Source organism: Equus quagga, chromosome 14, assembly GCF_021613505.1.
Source record: "Equus quagga isolate Etosha38 chromosome 14, UCLA_HA_Equagga_1.0, whole genome shotgun sequence".
Lineage (NCBI taxonomy): Eukaryota > Metazoa > Chordata > Mammalia > Perissodactyla > Equidae > Equus > Equus quagga.
In genome coordinates, this window is record NC_060280.1 from 95,455,836 (window position 1) to 95,474,978 (window position 19,143).

General features: G+C 44.7%; 1 protein-coding gene across 1 annotated transcript; it reads left to right on the forward strand.

The window, feature by feature from the left end:
* LOC124252569 (zinc finger protein 14-like) lies at window positions 1-8,491 on the forward strand. Its single transcript, XM_046686234.1, has 4 exons — window positions 1-111; window positions 5,416-5,542; window positions 6,408-6,468; window positions 6,879-8,491. Exons 1-4 carry the CDS (start codon window positions 109-111, stop codon window positions 7,960-7,962), a joined length of 1,275 nt encoding a protein of 424 aa, XP_046542190.1. The 5' UTR covers window positions 1-108; the 3' UTR covers window positions 7,963-8,491.
* Window positions 8,492-19,143: the final 10,652 nt, after the last annotated feature.

Here is a 19,143-nt window from a genome sequence, read left to right on the forward strand (position 1 = left end):
CCGCGTCCCCGCGCGCACCTGCCCCGCGCAGCTCCAGGTGTCCCATCCACGCCGCTGTCACCTGCCGGGGCCGCGGGGAGGACGCTCGGAGAGTCGGAGCGGGCGGAGATGGTGAGTGCGCGGGTCGGGCCGGGACCCGGAGCGGCTGGTTCGAACCGGCGGGAACCGGCCGCGGGCCTGGGTCTCCCCTCGACCCCCGGGGTCCCCGCCCTCGACTGCCGGGTGGGTCCAGGCATTGTGTCCCTGCTCCCGTGGGGGTCCCGGGTCCCCGCGGGTTTTTCCTTACTGCATAACTCACCTCGCTTCCTAGAAATAAAGCTTTAAAATGGGCGATGAAAAAAAAAAAAAGGAGATCACAATTTCTCATTGGTTTCTCGCAGCCGCAGGGGACAGGGTCTGGCACGCATCATGCACCCAAGATATCGTTCCTGAGCTGGGTGGATCTGGTGCCCCTGGGGCGGTTTCTCAAATGTGAAAAGCTGGGATTCGAATCAGCCTTTCAAGTACCAGGAATGAGTGGACATTTCCTGGAACCTGTCGGTGGGCTCGAGGGCGCATGTACATCCTTAGAGGACTGAGCTTTCCAGCACGTGGGCTTGGCCTGTCTCTCCACTAATTTCGATCTTCCCTCATTTCTTTCAATGTCGTATTGTTTTTGTCTTCAATGTTCTACAAAATCTTCCTTAGACTTATCTTAAAATTCTGCTACTGGTACGTAGGAGTACATTCATGTGGGAGCATGATTCTTGTCACTACTGTCCTTGTTAAGTGGAAGTAAGATTTTAGTTATTCATATATAAATTCTTTGAATTTTATATACAGAAGCTCACCTGCCAATAATGGTATTTCAGCTTTTTTCTTCTGCGATCATTTTGCCTTTCGTTTCTTTTTCTTCCCTTAATGACTCACCAGGACCTCCAGTTCCGTGTACAATGAGGTACGCCGTGTCTTGTCTTCCTGAGGAGAGAACTGTTTGACTATTTCAAAATTTTTCCTTTAACATTGCAGTAGGTATTTTTATGCACCGTCTTTCCCAGTCAGCCACGTTCCTTCTAGTTCTGGTGTATTAAATTTTGATTTCCGTTAATGATGGTAATATATCCGTCACTGTTCCGGATCTAAGAACATGAATTATGATTTTCTATTAATGTGGTAAAATGTATTAATTTGTGGATCAATTTTTAAACATTCTTGGAGTAAAATGAGCTTGGGTGACATTATGCACATTATTCATTACTCTATTAGGGTACTAATATTTTTTATAGAATTTTGCACTTGTATTTGTTAATGATATCATATTTCATTTTTTTTTTTCAGTTGTATGGTTCTGGGATGTGGGATTTTTTTCTTTCCTTTGTGTGAATATTTTAAAACACCTTTTTTCTTTAAAATATTTTAAACAACTGAATACTCTGGAAGTACTGAGAATTTAAAAATTTTGGATCATTCCACTTGCCTCGTGTTTAACCCCTAGAACATCCCTAATTATGCCTGCGTCTTCATTCGTAACTTTATTTGCGTGCGCATGCTTTGTTTTTCTTGAAGAAAACTGCGAAAGCTTTGTCAGTTTGATTAGTTTTCAAGAGATGTATTTTTCGCCTCATTTTTGTATTAATTTTGCCCTTCACATTTCTTCCTCCTTTCTTCATTTATGCTACTGCTCTCTTCCACACTCCTGAGTTCACCTTTAGCCCATCGATGGTGTTCTTTCCTTCTTTTCCCGGAGCAGACGGTGTTTCTGCCCTTGGCTGGGGACACTTTGATCCCAGTGTCTCCCAGCTGGGACATGGTGAAGCTGACTAGCAATGGAAACCTTTCCTGAGATTTGGTGAAATCATTCTGTTTCTTATTCTTAGAGCTGAAAAATGCAGTGGCATTTTTAAACCACCAGGCCAAGGTATCCAGTTGCAGTGTCACTCAGAGGGTTATTTTTCTGCTTGGGTTGACCCTGCGCCACTTCCATCTGCTCATTCTGTTTCTCATTCCAAATGCCTTCCCTGTCCTGTATTTTATTTACAGCACTGACATACCCCATCTACTGGATTATATTTCCTTTACCTATTGTCCTCCCCAATGAGAATTTAAGACTCACGTGATTCAGAATTTCTCTCTTAACTGCTGTATCTCTGTGGCTGCACACAGTAGGAACTATCATCTAAATAGATTTTTAGCACATGAAATGGGTCAGAGTTATGGGCAACGGAGAAGCAACTTGGCTGAGACAAAGGGCTTTGCCAGAAGAAGGAGCCCAAGGATGTGGGAAGTGAGGAGGATGTTTCGTTTTCTGGTTTCCACAGTCCTTAGCAGGGTCTGGATCTGCACTGTCCAGAACAGTAGCTCCAGGCCATGTGTGGCTGTTGAGCTCTTGAAATAGCTGTCAAAACCGAGTCGGGCTGTAGGTGTGAAATCCATACCAGATTTGTAGCACTTAGTATGATGTAAAAATATCTCAGTAATTATTTTATGTTCATTACTTATTGAAGTGATATTTGTATTTAGTGGACAAAATAAAACATACTATTAAAATTAACTTCAGGGGCCGGCCCTGTGGCTGAGTGGTTGGCTTTGCATGCTCTGCTTTGGCGGCCTGGGGTTTCACCGGTTCGGATCCTGGGCGCAGACATGGCACCATCACTCATCAGGCCATGCTGAGGCGGCATCCCACATGCCACAACTAGAAGGACCCACAACTAAAAATACATACAACTATGTACTGTGGGGCTTTGGGGAGAAAAACAAAAAATAAAATCTTTAAAAAGAAATTAATTAATTTTAATACTTTGAGTTTTTTAAAGTGGCTACAAGAAAATTCAAAATTAGGTATGTTGTCTGTATTGTCGTCCTATTTGGTGGCACTGCTCTAGATCAGAGGTTGGAAAATTACAGCCCACAGGCCAAAGCTGCTATCTATTTATGTATAAAGTTTTATTGACACACAGCCACGTCCATTCCTTTCTGTGTTGTCTGTGGCTGCTTTTGTGCTACAAAGGCAGAGCTGAGCACGCTGAGCACCTGAATGAAGACCACGTGGCCAGAAAAGCCTGGACAATGTCCTGTCTGACCTTTCTAGACAAAGCTTACTGACCTCTCTGGATCACGTCACTCATGTTGAAGACTCATCGCCATGACCAGACTGTAAGGTGTCTGTCTGTCCAGGAGCGAGGCTTTGAAGGAAAGCTGACTTAGAACATTCTAACTGGGTAACACTGAGTGTGTCATTAATTGACTCTGTCCTCTAAGTCTCCTCTGCTCTGTACTGACTGTAATGCTGTCAACTTAGGACATTTATTATGAGAAATAAATGAGCCAGTGTGTGCAAACTATTTCACACATCATGGGTGTTTGTCTTATTTTAAATAAATTTTTAATAAAAATAGCATTTTATTATTATTATTGTTGTGAGACTGTTAGGGGTTTTGGTGGCTTTAAAATGTCACCTGACACAGCAGTGGAGGAGTTGGTTGAATGCCTCTGGGGCTAGAAGTTTGTTGTGAGACGACACCAGATAGCAGTGTACCCAGCGTAATTAGAGATGCTCGAGGCAGCTGGCTTTACTACTCACCTTATGAGAAGAGCGGTCCAGTTCTGGAGCTTTCCAGTGCTGCAGCTGTTTGTTGTACAGGTTGCAGCACCTGCCTTTGGGTGTGGCAGCCTGTATTCCCACCTCTGCGTGTGGAAGCTGATGGAATGATGTACTTCTCAAAGGCCAGGCTTTCTGGGGACTGCAGGCCGTCAGAGCCATGCTCAGGAGCTGGGCAGTTATGCTGGTCTGCATGCCGAGGTGGGGCAGAAACGATTATTGTGTGTAGAGCCCCCAGGAGGCTGGTGATTAAGTCAGGGCCTCTGGATTTTCAAAGAGTGGGAGTACACGTTCTTTTGGAGGACGGTGCTGCCCGATCCTTTCATGCATTTTATGGTCTTGGCAATTCACAGCCAAGCCCTTCTGGACTTGAGTCAGTTCCCTTCTCCAGCGGGACTCATAACCACCTCTTCACAGGCAGGAAGGACCAGGGCACTCTTTTCTGGGCAAGACAAGGCTGTTCTGGCATCTTGTGACCTCAGTCTGTGTGTGTGTTGAGGGGGAGCTTTCACCCATAATTGGTGGTTCTCAGCACCCAGGCCCCTGAACGCAGGCATTGTGCTGAGGTCTGCAGTCTTACACTTCCTTTCTCTTGCCTGAGCTCCAATTTGTCAATACACTGTTTCTTGGAGAGGATGGAGGGAGAGAAAGAGTTGCTGTTTTATAGGAAAATAAGAGATAAGTAAACATCAATGCTTCTCACAAAGAATATTCGTATTTCACCAGGTGGACCTGCCCGTTTATAATGCATTGGAGCTCTTCAGGGAGGTATATCCATCCTCGTGCCTGGGGGGAAGATTGGGCATAACCAGGCCTCTTGAGAATCAAGTTGTGGGTGACGGGAAAGACAGGAGATGCTCCCAGGCCCTCAGCATGTTGTTATCCATTAACACCTCATCCAGGGCTTACCTTTGCTTCATGTCATGCTGAGGCCTGTCGTGAACAATAAAGGAGATGAAATAATTTTCCTCACATGGAATTGATGTTTTTCAAGAGGCAATAATTGTTTTATTTGTACAGACGGTCCCCAACTCATGATGATTCGACTTAGGGTTTTTCAACTTTACGATGGTGTGAAAATGTTATGCATGCAGTAGAAACCATACTTTGGATTTTGAATTTTGATCTTTTTGCAGGCTAGCAGTATGTGGTGCGATGCTCTCCTGCAATGCTGGATAGTGGCAGCTCTCAGTCAGCTCCGTGATCGTGAGAGTGAACAAGCGATACACTTAGAACCACTCTGTTTCTCACTTTTAGTACAGTGTTCAATAAATTACATGAGATGTTCAACACTTGATTATAAAATGGCCCTGTGTGAGATGATTTTGCCCAACTGTTGGCTAATGTAAGTGTTCTGAGCACATGTAAGGTGGGCTGGGCTAAGCTGTGATGTTCAGTAGGTTAGGTGTATTAAATGCATTTTTGACCTATATTTTCATCTTAACAATGGGTTTATCAGGATGTAATCCCCTTATAAGTTAAGGAAGATCTGTATAGTATTTCTTTCATTTCTCCAATGTATTGCGGACTGTCCTGGATGCTTCAGATGAAGAGGAGGAGTGGATGTTGTCACAAACTGTAGAGAGATGAGTTCATTGGAGATGTTGTTAAGTCTCTGAGGCTGGCTGGGATCACTGAGGAAGTGAGTGCTGAATAGGATAGAAGGGATGGGATCTGATGACTGAGCCCTGGATTGGATGGGAGTCGGCAGAACCATGTGTGAACTTGCTGTGAATCACATCCCAGTTCCTCAGTGCTGTCAGCCTACGTCTTCCTCTTGCACACGCTGGGGGAGAATGGTACTTTGTTGACCCAAAATTTGTTGGATGTTCTAGGACTCGCTGGTCTTTGAGGATGTGGCTGTGAACTTCACCTCGGAGGAGTGGGCTCTGCTGGATGGTGCTCAGAGGAACCTCTACAGAGACGTGATGCTGGAGACCTTCAGGAACCTGGCCTCAGTAGGTAAGGCTGGCTTCGTTCCTTCCCTTACTCTCTAGGGCACAAATATTCCTTAGCTACTGAGCTTGTTCTAAAAGTTGGGCTGAACAATGGGAATTTACTACTGACTAAGACAGACATGGGACATCACTATGGAGCATATGGTCTAATAGCTTTTTCATGTATGTATGAAACCTACTACTGTCTCTCTTAAATGCTTTGTCTTGTTAAGGGTTATAATTCTGTGCTTAAGAGGAACAGCCCCTATCAAGGAGCATTACATTTGGAAATATTAATTTAAAAACTCAATTACTCCTCTTCCTGAGGAAGTTGAATTTTGCTAGATACTCTTGCTTCCTTTTCTTGATTTTTCATCCATCCTCACAAATGTCCCTGTCCACATTGAAAGCCTTTCCATATTTCCTGTTTTAAAGTTAGTGTTCTGGCATGTGCATTTTGTCCGTTTCTTTCCCATGTTGCTTTCCTGATAACAGGGTGTTTATGTCACCATAAGGCTCAGTCTTCATGGAAGTATTTCCAGTAAATCACCCACCGTTTTGACCTTCTTGTCCTCATTATTGTTAAAGTCCTGAAACAGCCAAACTCCTCAAAGTCTTTTTGTGCCCAAGAGTGCATTCTTCCTTATGAAATCTGTAGACTTTTGGGATCACTATTTGAAAAAATATGTACATGTTCCCTACTTCTTTCCTTGTCTTCATCCCACCAGTTCTTTCCAAGGAAAGTAATTTTGTTACTATTTTTCATATTATGACGCTCAACGTAAAATCAATGGGTCAAATCTTCTACAGTGTTACGTTTGGGGAAGAAATATGAAGTGAACAGAATAGAGTAAGATTCAGAAGAAATGATTCCTGGTTCTTCATTTTAGGAGAAAACTGGAAATGCCATGGCGTCAAAGATCAGCACAAGAACCAGGGAACACACTTGAGGTGAGTCACAGACACGTGAGAGACAGCAGGTCTCAGGAGAGGACGAGAGCGCCACAACGTGGATATGTAAGTGTGTGCGTGTATGTGTACATATGAGACAGATATTAGGTATTCACAGAGAATTTTCACGAGACCATTTTATAAAAGTGATGCAGATGTTAACTGTTAGAGGCTCAGTTCAGTTGTAAACAGTTGTCAGGAAACAAAATCCCGTATATATAAAACACTGAAATGATGCCTGGGATTGAGCCCTCTGCCAGCATTCAGCTTACACCACTTGGACACAATTCTAACAGGGCAGAAGACATACCCATTCACTGAAAATGGTAACAATGTAATAATATTAATCATTAAAAGATATCGATGAATCACTAATAAATCATTGATAACATGATCCCTATTTTTAACAGATGTCACGTGGTAGAGATACCCTTGGAAACTAAGGAAAGTAATCAATGTGGAGAAACCAACCAGATTCCAAATCTTATTGTGCATAAGAGACTTTCTACTGGAGTAAAATGCGATGAATACAATAAATTTGAAAAAGCCATCCTGGATACTTCATCCCTGCAGAGTCCCATAGCATCGCCTCAACGTGGACAAAAACCCTATCAATGTAAGGAGTGTGGGAGAACTTTTCTCTGTTACTCATCCTTTAGGGCACACATGAGAGCTCACACTGAAGAGAAACCCTACGCATGTAAAGAGTGTGGAAAAGCCTTTATGTACTTCTCCAAACTCAGAGTCCATGTAAGAACTCACACTGGAGAGAAGCCGTATGAATGTGGAAAATGTGGGAAGACCTTCAGGTCTCCCTCAAACCTTTGGACACACAGAGAAACCCATACTGTGGAGAAACCTTACGCTTGTAAAGAATGTGAGAAATCCTTCCCTTCTTCGTCCTCTCTTAGGAAACATGCGAGGGTTCACAGCGCCGAGAAAGCCTACGAGTGTAAGGAATGTGGAAAAGCCTTCCTTCATTCTTTTTACCTGATCATACACGCAAGGATGCACACCGGAGAGAAAGCCTATAAATGTGCAGAATGTGGGAAGGCCTACAGTTGGCCCTCAGACCTTAGGATTCACGTGAGAACACACTCTGGAGAAAAGCCGTATGAGTGTAAACAATGTGGAAAATCCTTCAGTTCTCCCTCGTCCTTTAAGGGACACTTGCGAACTCACACTGGAGAGAAACCGTACGCGTGTAACCAATGTGGGAAAGCCTTCAGCAGTCCTTCCTACTTTAGAACACACGTACGGATTCACACTGGAGAGAAACCCTACGTATGTCAGCAGTGTGGGAAAGCTTTCAGTTGGTCCTCATCTTTTCGAGGACATTTGGGAACTCACAGCAGAGAGAAACCGCATGAATGTAAGGAGTGTGGGAAAGCCTTCAGTCGGCTCTCATCCTTACAGAGACATGTGAGAATACACACTGCGGAGAAACTGAATGTAAGCAGGGTGGGGAAGCCTTTGGTAGTCCCCTATACTTAAAGAAACACACGCGAACTCTCACAGGAGGAAACACTATGCCAGTAAGCAATGTTGGAAGGCCTTCACGCAGATGCCCTCACTTACTGTGCACAGCAAATCGTGTACCATTAGAAAATCTTTATAAAGGTCTTAAATACAGTCTTGGCCTTATTAGTGCCTTATTCTTAAAGTAGAGCCCTATTGCATTCTTTCTAGTTCTTTCTGAGAAAAACATCTAGGAGAGAATTTTCCTTTAAATATTACTTTGCCAAGGCTGCGCTAACAAAGTGCCACAAAGCTAGTGGCTTAAAAAACAAATTCATTCACTTCCACTTGTAGAGGCCAGAAGCTGGAAATCAAGGTGTCGTTAGGGTTGGTTCCTTCTGAGGGTTCTGAGGGAGCATCTGATCCATGCCACTCTACTAGCTTCTCTTGGTACCAGCAATGCTTGGTGCTCCTTGGCTTGTAGATGCATCCTTCCAGTTTCTGCCTCCATCTTTTTTTTTTTTTTTTAAAGATTGGCACCTGAGCTAACATCTGTTGCCAATCTTCTTTTTTTTCCTCCTTCTCCCCAAAGCCCACCATACATAGTTGTATGTTATAGTTGTGGTGCCTCTGGTTGTACTGTGTGGGATGCTGCCTCAGCGTGGCCTGATCAGTGGTGCCATGTCCGCACCCAACATCTGAACCAGTGAAAGCCTGGACCACTGAAGCAGAGGGCACAAACTTAACCACTTGGCCATGGGGTTGGCCCCTCTGCCTCCATCTTAACATCCCCTTCTCCTCCAAGTGTTTTATCCAGTTCTCCTATAAACACACTTGTCAGTGGATTCAGGGCCCACCCTAATCCAGGATGATCTCATCTCGAGATCCTGCTTCCAAATACCTTCCAACCTGTCATAGTCACAGGTTCTGAGTGGATATATCTTTCGGAGGGCTACCATTCTATCCACTACTTACCCTGTCAGCCAAATTACATACCTTTTTTTCTCATTATTTTAAAGATTGGCAACTGCGCTAACATCTGTTGCCACTCTCCTCCTCCTCTCCCCTCCTCCTGAAGCCTCCCAGTACATAGTTGTATATTCTAGTTGTGGGTCCTTCCACTTGTGCTATGTGGGCCACTGCCTCAGCATGGCTCAATGAGCGGTGCCATGTCGGCGCCCAGAATCCGAAGCCGCGAACCCACAGGTGAACCCAACCACTCAGCCACAGGGCTGGCCCCCAAGTTACATACATTTTGAGATATAGTATTTTAATTGTGAATTGCGTACATAAAAACTATTTAGGGGCTTGCCCGGTGGCACAGCGGTTAAGTGTGCATGTCTGCTTTGGTGGCCCGGGGTTCGCCAGTTCGGATCCTGGGTGCGAATGTGGCACCACTTAGCCAGCCATGCTGTGGTAGACATCCCATGTATAAAGTAGAGGAAGATGGGCACAGATGTGAGCTCAGGGCCAGTCTTCCTCAGCAAAAAGAGAAGGATTGGCAGCAGTTAGCTCAGGGCTAATCTTCCTCAAAAAAAAAAGTTTAAATTTACAGTTTCAGATCTTTTGGCCCCACTGATCTTCTGAAGTGTGTTTTAAAATATGTAACTGTTGGGATTTTAGATAGTTTTATTTATTTCTAATTTTCAGTATGTCATGAACATGTGGTTGTTATGATATTGGTACTTTGGTATCACTGGAATTTTATTTCTGGCCTAATGCTGCACATACTGGAATTTGTATACTTGACCTCTATCCTCTCTTTCCTCCGTTCTAAGAAAAACAGTATTTTTTAAATTCTCAGTCTTTGGTATCAAAAATGTCTGTTTGACATTTTTTTCTAGGTATTGGGCACAGTACTTCATTGTTCTGGCAGAAATTCCTCAGTGTAAAGCTGGTGAATGAGGACACTTCATCTGACTTTCCCCTTTTGCCCATTTCTGTCTATCCTAGCTCCTGGCTGGGAATCAGATACAAGGCTTTGAATTAGAAACAGAGACCTTGTTACTTGAATATATAAAAGCTAGAATAGCTGTGTTGTGCCAGATTGTGATGTGTTGATGTGGGTAAGCCTGGAAGTACATTTTATAGAATCTCTTCCCTAGATTGTTCCAGATTAGAGCTGGCCAGAAGCAAGCCTTGCATGAGATCAGGAAGGCAGAAATGAAGAATCCATCATACTTTGTTTTTGGAGCTCTCATACAGGCAGACAGGTGCATCAGGGCTCGACGGGCACCAATTCCCAGCAGATTTTCCTGCTTTCTGGGCCTATTGATCAAGAGTGTCCACAAACCAAACACCCAGTATTTAACTCTATTCTCTCAAAGTTGGTGCCTTCCACAGGCACCAACTCCAGTAGCCCTCCTGTCACTGGATCCCACTTCCATCCTCACATGTCCACAGTGGATTTTCTTGTCAGCTCCAACATGTCCACCCAGGCCACTGATGTATACTTTCTTGGCTGGTGGCCTCTGACACTCCGTGTTTTCTCCAGTTCTTACCATATTTGTGTTAGGCCTAGTGTAGGGAGCCTCTCTAATATTTCTAGTGGCCCTGACTCAACCCTGAAAGTTACAATTGTGGTGTCAGAAAACACGGAGGACTTTGTTTCCTGATTGCATATTGAGTGGTTGCATTTACCTTCTACTTTTGTTTCTAGATAATTCCATATGAGAAACAGGCACCTTGTAGATATATGAAGCAGACTGTGGGAATTTGGGGGTTATTCACAGCTGAATGCAATCTGTAAACAATAAACTTAATATGTGTTCAATTATTACAATTCTTATGTTTGCAAAATAAGCTACATGTTTTTCAGTTAAACATGAAGTTCTGTATATATTTCATAGAAAAATCCTAGTAAAACTGGTTTTATACTTGCTGTATACTTAAAACATTATCTTTCATGTACTGAGAGGATATGTTAAAATATTCAAAAACAATATGGATTGTCAAATTAATATTGTAATTTTGTCTTTTTAAACATATGTTCTGAGGTTGTAATACATAAATATTTTAATTTTTTAATTTAAATTTTCCTGTTCTTTTTTTTCTTTTTGGGAAAGGTTAGCCCTGAGCTAACATCCACTGCCAATCCTCCTCTTTTTTGCTGAGGAAGACTGGCCCTGAGCTAACATCCATGCCCATCTTCCTCTACTTTATTTGTGGGACGCCTACCATAGCATGGCTTGCTGAGTGGTGCCATGTCTGCACCCCGGAGCCGAACCAGTGAACCCTGGGCCACCAAAGTGGAACATGCGCACTTAACTGCTGCGCGACTGGGCTGAAACAATTCCCCCATTAAAACCACTTATCCATTCTTAAGAATAAAAGCTTGTATATTGGTTATGTCAGTGCCCACCAGCCAAAACCTAGAGAAACACACCTGCACTTGAACAAACCTGGGTTTGTTGACTTATTGCAGTGGGGAGTGGTGACCTCACAGCACGAGGAGCATGGGATGCCTGAGGAGTCGTGCTAGAAAGAACTAAGGGCAGTTAGACTTAGGTGATTCGGAGGCGGCATCAGGGAAGCAGGCTTTGCACAGGGTTGGCTGTTGTCACGAAGTGTGCCGAAGAGTGTTAATTCAGCAGCTTTGGGTGCTCAACCTCTGCCCTTTTCAAAGAAAGCAATGGTCCTTAACGCCTGGAAGATCAATTCTGAGTCCTTGGAATATTCTGCCTGGTAAGAGTGTTGTCTGCCTGAGGCCTTGGGCCACACTGTATGGTTTGACTAGTTTGTGCTAAGCACAACTTAGGATGCACACCTGTTATTGTATGGCTAAAGCCATGGGTGATGCTGGATCAGTCTGACCTCTCCTCTGAGAATGGGAGCTGGGGGCTGAGTAGCTGAGCTCAGTTATGGGACTGCTGCATGGCCACGTGACCCCCCACCCCCGCCACAAGATCCAGCAGACCAAGGCTCAGGTGAGCTGCTGTGACTGGCAATACTTCACAAGCTGTGGGTGCTGTCCGTGTGACTACTGAGAGCAGACAACTGGAAGCTCGTGCCTGATTTCTCCTGGGCTGTACCATGTACACCTTTTCCCTTCACTGACGTCAATATATATTCTTTCGCCATACTCATGAGTATAATGGCCCTTGTGAATCCGGTCAGTCCTCCCAGTGTATCATCAACCCTGAACGTGCTCTTGGGGACTTCTGACACAGGGAGCGAGTGTAACTGTATGAGTGGGAATTTTAATAGTCCTCTTCTGGAAGGCAGAAGGGAGTGGGACTAAAATTGACTTGTAAAGAAGCAGGAGTCCGTTTTAATAGCTAGACTAGGGGAATATTTAATCATTTTTGTGATTTGCATAATTTTCTTTTTACTCTATGTAATGACATGACTAGAGAGTGCTCTTATTTTTGCCTTGCTCCAAAATAATCACCCAGCGGCCTTGTCTGATGACAGTGTTGGGTAAACTTGTTTCTGTTCAACAGAACACCATGGCCCAGGAGTGAAGGCCGGGCCCGGTGGGTCCCAGTTCTCAAGGGCCGATTTTTTTTTCTCACTATGTAAACAATTGAGTATGCTTACTATATATCTGACACTGTCTTATTGTTTTACATAAATTAGCTCAGTTAACCCTCCAAAACTATAATGTAGACACTTGTACCTCCTTTGTGAGTTAACTGATGTCTACCGATTACAAAGCTAACAAGTGGTAAAGACAGGCTCACAATTCAAAATAAGCCCTTTGAGCTCAGAGACCATGTTCTCCACTTCGTGTTAAGTTTTGAACCTTTTCAATCTACCAGCCATTCTAAATTCAAAACAAAATCAGGCTCAAAACTACCCAAGGCATGCATGGTGGGCTCTCCACGTAGAGGCAGAAAACAAGTCCTTGCAGTTCTGGTGCATACATTTTTGTGGGAAAAGCAATGTAAAAAGAGGTGAAGGTTTTTTATGTAAAAAGTAGTGATTTGGTATAAAAATGGAAGTATGGTTCTTGGTGGAAAATAATCCATAACAAGGGAGACAACAGGGAAAGCAGGAGGGCGTAGTCTGTATTTTTTCTATGGAGGGTAGGGGCCTCAGTGAGTGAGGATGTTTCATTAATTTATATTTCCATCATCTACGATGTCTGAAGTGAACAACGTTACACGAACTGCTCAAGGGTGTTTGTGAACATAGTGTGGAGTGATACACAGTCCTGCATTCATGGAGTTAACCGAGTAAGGAGTCTCTATAAAAATAAAATCCTTGTCATGGTTCAGCTTTATTTTTGCAATAGTTAAAAGCTTTCAGTCACATGATGTGTATTTATGAATTGGAATGGGTTTCTGTCACCAGAGTCACACCATTTATTTTGGCCACAAAGAGCAACTGTTTATAAACCTTTTGAAAGAGCTGTAAATCGTGGTATATATTTGGCATTACCATCTTGCTACTACAGTCCAAATGACAGAACTTGTATCCTAAATCATAGAGTTGCCCCTAGTCTAAAAAAGGGCTATACGATCATCCGCACAGTTACACCCCAGCATGTGCCCTTTCCTGTAAGCAAAATGATAGCTACACAAGGTTTCAGTGATCTCCAGGTAGATGCAAGAAGAACTGTGGATGGTGAGTAAAAATTTCCTAGGAATAAGGAAAGTGAGCTGGGGTGTCATTTTGAGTATCATCCTAGTTTAGTATGAAAGAAGGTATATTTGGCATTCTCAAACATGGAACATTTTAATACTCTTATAGGAGAAGGTGGAAGATTTGTTTCGGTGATGTGTAAAGCTTTTCACAGGTGTTAATTCCATCTACCGAGTCTTCCAGTACATTTTAGGGTAAAGAAGAAATATAACATCTCTGCTTAAATAGCAAATGATGTCAAACTTCTGTCTATTTTTTCCAATATTAACGTTTTCATAACATTGCAGATGTTTTAATGTCATTCAATCATTGTTACCTCATTTGATCCCCACCTCCATCTCCACCAACCTCCAAAGAAGAAAATTAAGTACAGGGAGCACAGTTTGCATAAGCTCATGTAACTTATAATAGTAAAGGAATGTCAGTTTTGAAGACTTAATGTGTTTCATGAGCTACATTAGGCAGTGCAGAAATCTAAAACTTGGAACATCACTGAAAGGCAAGTATACTCAATTTTACAAATATGACATCAAACATCTATCTTCTATTATACGGCATTTTGGAAAAAGTTAAGGTCAGGGAGTCTAGAACGGATCAGGGTCTTGGGGGGGGGAAGGGCTTGACTATGGAGGGGCTGCGCTACTGATTCTTTGGGGGTGACGGGCTAGTCTGTATTACGATGGTTGGTACCATGGTACGCATTTGCGAAAACTCAAAGAACTACACCGAAAAGACGGAATTTTACTCTTATAAACAGTATTGCATATTCTTACATCAACTACAGAAAACCCACTCTTCATGCAAATCGAGAGGCAAACACCTGAACCTGGATTTTTATTTATTTTTATTTTTTTCCGATGTACATCATATTTTGAATTCTGTATACATTACATCATGTTCACCACCCAAACACTAATTATAGTGCATCCCCTCACATGTGAGCCTAATCACCCCTTTTGCCCTCCCCCCTCCCCCCTTCCCCAGTGGTAACCACCAGTCCAATCTCCAATGCTATGTGTTTGTTTTTTTTTGTGGTTTTTATCTTCTACTTATGAGTGAGATCACATGGTATTTGACTTTCTCCCTCTGACTTATTTCACTCAGCGTAATACCCTCAAGCTCCATCCATGTTGTCACAAATGGCCGGATTTTGTCATTTTTTATGGCTGAGTACTATTCCATTGTGTATAAATACCACATCTTCTTTATCCATTCGTCCCTTGATGGGCACCTAGGTTGCTTCCAAGTCTTGGCTATTGTAAATAAAGCTGCAATGAACATAGGGGTGCAAGTATCTTTATGCCTTTGTGTTTTCAAGTTCTTTGGACAAATACCCAGCAGTGGAATAGCTGGATTGAACCTGGATTTTTAGATAAGCAAAAACAATTCTTTCCACCTCCTTGAAAACCTTAGTGGCGATATAAGAGAGAGAGAATCTTGAGCCATCAGGCCTTTCTTGGAGCCCAGTAGGAAATAGGGACATGCCCTTACCTCAGAGACTTAGCCAGGGGACGGGAGTGGGCATCTGTCCTCCAAGGTCCTGGGGATCCAAGCTCTGGACACACTGCAGGTCTGAAACATGAAGGTGGACCCTGGTTTTCTCCAAGAGGGCCCTCCTGGGCAGGATCCTAATCTTTGGCCATTGCATCATAACCCATTTCAGCTCTCAAATTCTCATCCCAAGCCCAGTTCTGTGTCTTCTTGTTGGGATGCTTCATTAAGAGACCCGCTCTGTTCTCATCTTGGGAACATTTCCCTGGAGCAGCAGGAAGTGGCATTGAGGCCACAGGGAATAGGAAATGAGGGCAACCAGGCCTCGGGACAGTTACCCACACCCCTTGGGCAGAGGAACCGGCTCTGGCACCATTGGCTCAGCAGCACGTGCCCGGTCGCCACGCCCACATCACAATCTCACACTCCACCCACTGACGCACATGCGCACTCACAGCCCCTGTGTCCCAGCCAATTACATACATTTAATTTCCACATACAGCTCCCGACTCAGGGGCAGAGGTAAACTCTTGGCTCAGCAGACCCATGTTTGTGGCTGAGATGCTCTCAAAAAGTGGGGGTGAAGCTGCCTGGCTGGCTCGGCTCAGATCCACACGCAGAGAGGGGTGCACAAGTGGGACAATTACGATCACAAAGCCAGGTGGCAAGAAGCGGCAGCCTGTTGTCCAAAGATGCTTGGCAGAACCCAAGGGTCATAGGTCGAGGCTTTCACAGAGACACACAGCCCCAAGTGTGTGCAGCGAGGGAGGCCCCTGAGCTGCAGCCTTGGCCTGAGCAGCAGCCTGAAGCCTCCAAAAATGCGCTGCCTGGAAACGCTCGAGGGGGCTCCACTCGCTATTGCAATCTGACCGAGGCGCTCTGCTGCCATCTAGTGTGCCTATTGGTAACACACCCCCACACCCTAGAAAATGACAACCAAAGCAGCTGCTTTACAAGATTGGAAAAGACCACTCACAGCAGTTTTTAGAGTCCCAACCAAGAGAGTATCTTTGTCCTTTTACGGCCTGGTTTTGATTTTGTTTCAGACTAGATAAAGACCAGATTTACCGATGGTGAACTCCAAAGAACGCTTTTGCTAAAAGAGGGGAAAAAAGTTACTGTACTGTTTTATGTGTTAACACTGCCACTCGCTGTAAACTTCCCATCCACAGGATAAAAAGATAGGGTAGGCCCTGGAAAAACTGGGCTAAAAGAACACTCCAACTGGCTCGAGTGGGAGGTGGAGTGGAGAAGAGATGTCTATACCCAGCCCCAGCCAAAGAGCAGATTTGTTAGCAAAATAAACGTTTTAATCTGTAATTTTTGAGGTGATATTGTTATGCAGCAATAGATAGCATATTCCAGCATTAGATGACAAGCCTTTCCCTCCACCGCAGGGATAGACTGGCTACTATTGGATGGATTGGGTTCGGAATTTGAGATAGCTGTATTCGTAAAAATTGTGGTAAAATACACATAACATAAAATTTACCATCTTAACCATTTTTAAGTGTACAGTTCAAGGGCACTAAGTACATTCATGTGGCTGTGTAACTCTCACCACCATCCATCTCCAGAGCTCTTTTCATCTTGCAAAACTGAAACTATATACCCATTAAACTACAGCTCCCATCGTACCCCCTCCCTGCCCCACCACTGGCAACCACCACTCTACTTTCTGTCACTATGTACTCGTCTTTTTCATGTCTGGTTTATTTCACTGAGCATAATATTTGCAAGCTTCATCCACATTGTAGCAGGTGTCAGAATTTCCTTCCTTTTTCATTCTGATTAACATTCCATTGTATGCATATATCACATTTTGCTTATTCATTCATCCATCAGTGGCTACTTGGGTTGTTTCCACTTGTTGGGTACTCTGAATAACGCTGCTACAAGCATGGGTGTACAAAGATCTGAGTCCCTGCTTTCAATTCTTTTGGGTATATACTCAGAAGTGTAACTGCTGGATCATATGGTAATTCTATCTTTAACATCTGAGGTACTGCCATACTGGTTTCCATAGCAATTGTGCAATATTATATCCCCATGAACAGTGCACAAGTGTTCCAATTTCTCCACATTCTCACCAACACTTGCTATTTTCTGGGGGTTTTTTAATAGTAGCCACCCTAATGGGTGTGAAGGGGCTGAAACAGTTGTATCTTTAACCACTTTAAGAATCCTTTCTCCATCAACAAAATGAACACGTGACAAACAGAATGGGAGAAAATATTTGAAAGTCATGTATCTGATGGGTTAATATCAAAAATATATAAAGAACTCACACAACTCAATATGGAAAGAAAACTGTTTAAAAAATGGGCAGAAGGGGCCAGGCCCAGTGGCATAGTGGTTAAGTTTGCAGGGTCCGCTTAGGCAGCCTGGGGTTGGTAGGTTTGGATCCTGGGCGGGACCTAGCACCGCTGGTCAAGGCATGCTGAGGCAGCATCCCACATAGCACAACCAGAGGGACCTACAACTAGAATATACAACCATGTACTGGGGGGGTTGGGAGAGGAGAGAAGGAGGAGGGGGGAAGGCGGGAGGAAAGAGAGGAAGGAGGGGGAGGAGGGGGAGAAGGCGGAGGGAGGGGGAGGAAGGGGAGGGAGGGGAGGAAAAGAAGAATAAAATATTAGCAACAGAGGGTCGGCCGGTGGCTGAGTGGTTAAGTTCACCTGCTCTGCTATGGCAGCCCAGGGTTTTGTGGGTTCGGATCCCGGGCGCGGACATGGCACCACTCATCAGGCCTCGCTGAGGTGGCGTCCCACATGCCACAACTGGAAGGACCCACAACTAAAATATACAACTATATACTTGGGGGCTTTGGGGAGAAAAAAGCAGAAAAAAGAAAAAGATTGACAACAATTGTTAGCTCAGGTGCCAATCTTTAAAAAAAAAAAAAAAGGATTAGCAACAGACATTAGCTCACAGCCAATCTTCCTCACCAAAGAGCATTAAGGGGTGGGGGGGGGGGGGGGGGAGAATGAGTAGAAAAAAAAGGGTGGTGATGCTGGTCATTTGGATATGCCAAAGAGAAGCTGTGAAGTGCTTGGTTTAAGTGAAAGTTCTCGGCTTAATAAGGAAAGAAAAAAATCATATGCTCAGGTTGCAGGATCTACGGTAAAAACAAATCTATCTGTGAAACGGTGAAAAAGGAAAAAGAAATCCGTGTTAGTTTTGCTGCCAGACCTCAAATATGTATGTATAACAAAAAATAGTCTATCTAGGGTTGGGTACTAGCCCTGGCTTCAGGCATCCACTGGGGGGCTTGGACCCTATCCCCGGTGATAAGAGGGGACTCCTGTAAATTCTTATTAAAAGGCCAGGTTCACAGACACCCCCACCCCACCCTGGCTGCCTTTCCCATCTATCCGGACCCACAGGCTCACATCCACTTGGTCTGCCCAGACTGAACGATTATCCTCCCCATTCCAAACACTACAGGGTGCCCGTTTCCCCCAAAGGATCCTTCAGCGGACCTGCTTGGGGAGGGTCACCCTGCAGAACCCGCATCCTCACAAGGCCCGTGTGCACCCACCCTAGCCCCGCGTCTCCATGACAACCTGCGGGGGCGGCGGGGCATCACCCCGCTGTGATCCGAGCCTCAGGCCTGAGAGTCCGGGCCCCCCACGCTCCAGGCCGTCACCTGCTGGAAGGGGGGGGGTCCTCACTCCCTGACATCTCTTGGGGGTTTTATTCGATCCTTTGCTTCCCACCCGGAGCTCGGCCGCGAGGGGCATGCCGCCCGCTCCGCCGCCATGTTCTCCACTGCGGTCCCTCGGCCGCCATCGTCTCGGCTGCGCTCCTCTCGCTTCCTGGAATCCGCACCCCGTCAGCCCTCGGTGGGCTCCCACCATCGGCGCTGCGACCTTTACCGTCTGTCGTCGCAGGATCCCACGCAATCGCTGCACCCCTCCAGGGGAAAAAGTAGGCCTCTTCCGCTCTCCTGGCGACAGGCAGGCGACTTCCGGGGTTGACGAGCCAACCAGAAGCTGGTAAATAGGAGTGGGGGCGGGACAGTAGAGCGGGCTCCACAGCACTTCCGGTTCCTCCCGCAGATCTCCTGCGCATTCTCTGAATCTCTAAAGACCTTCCGTCTCAGCTTCCGCCACAGGAAGAACTCTCCGCAATAGGAAC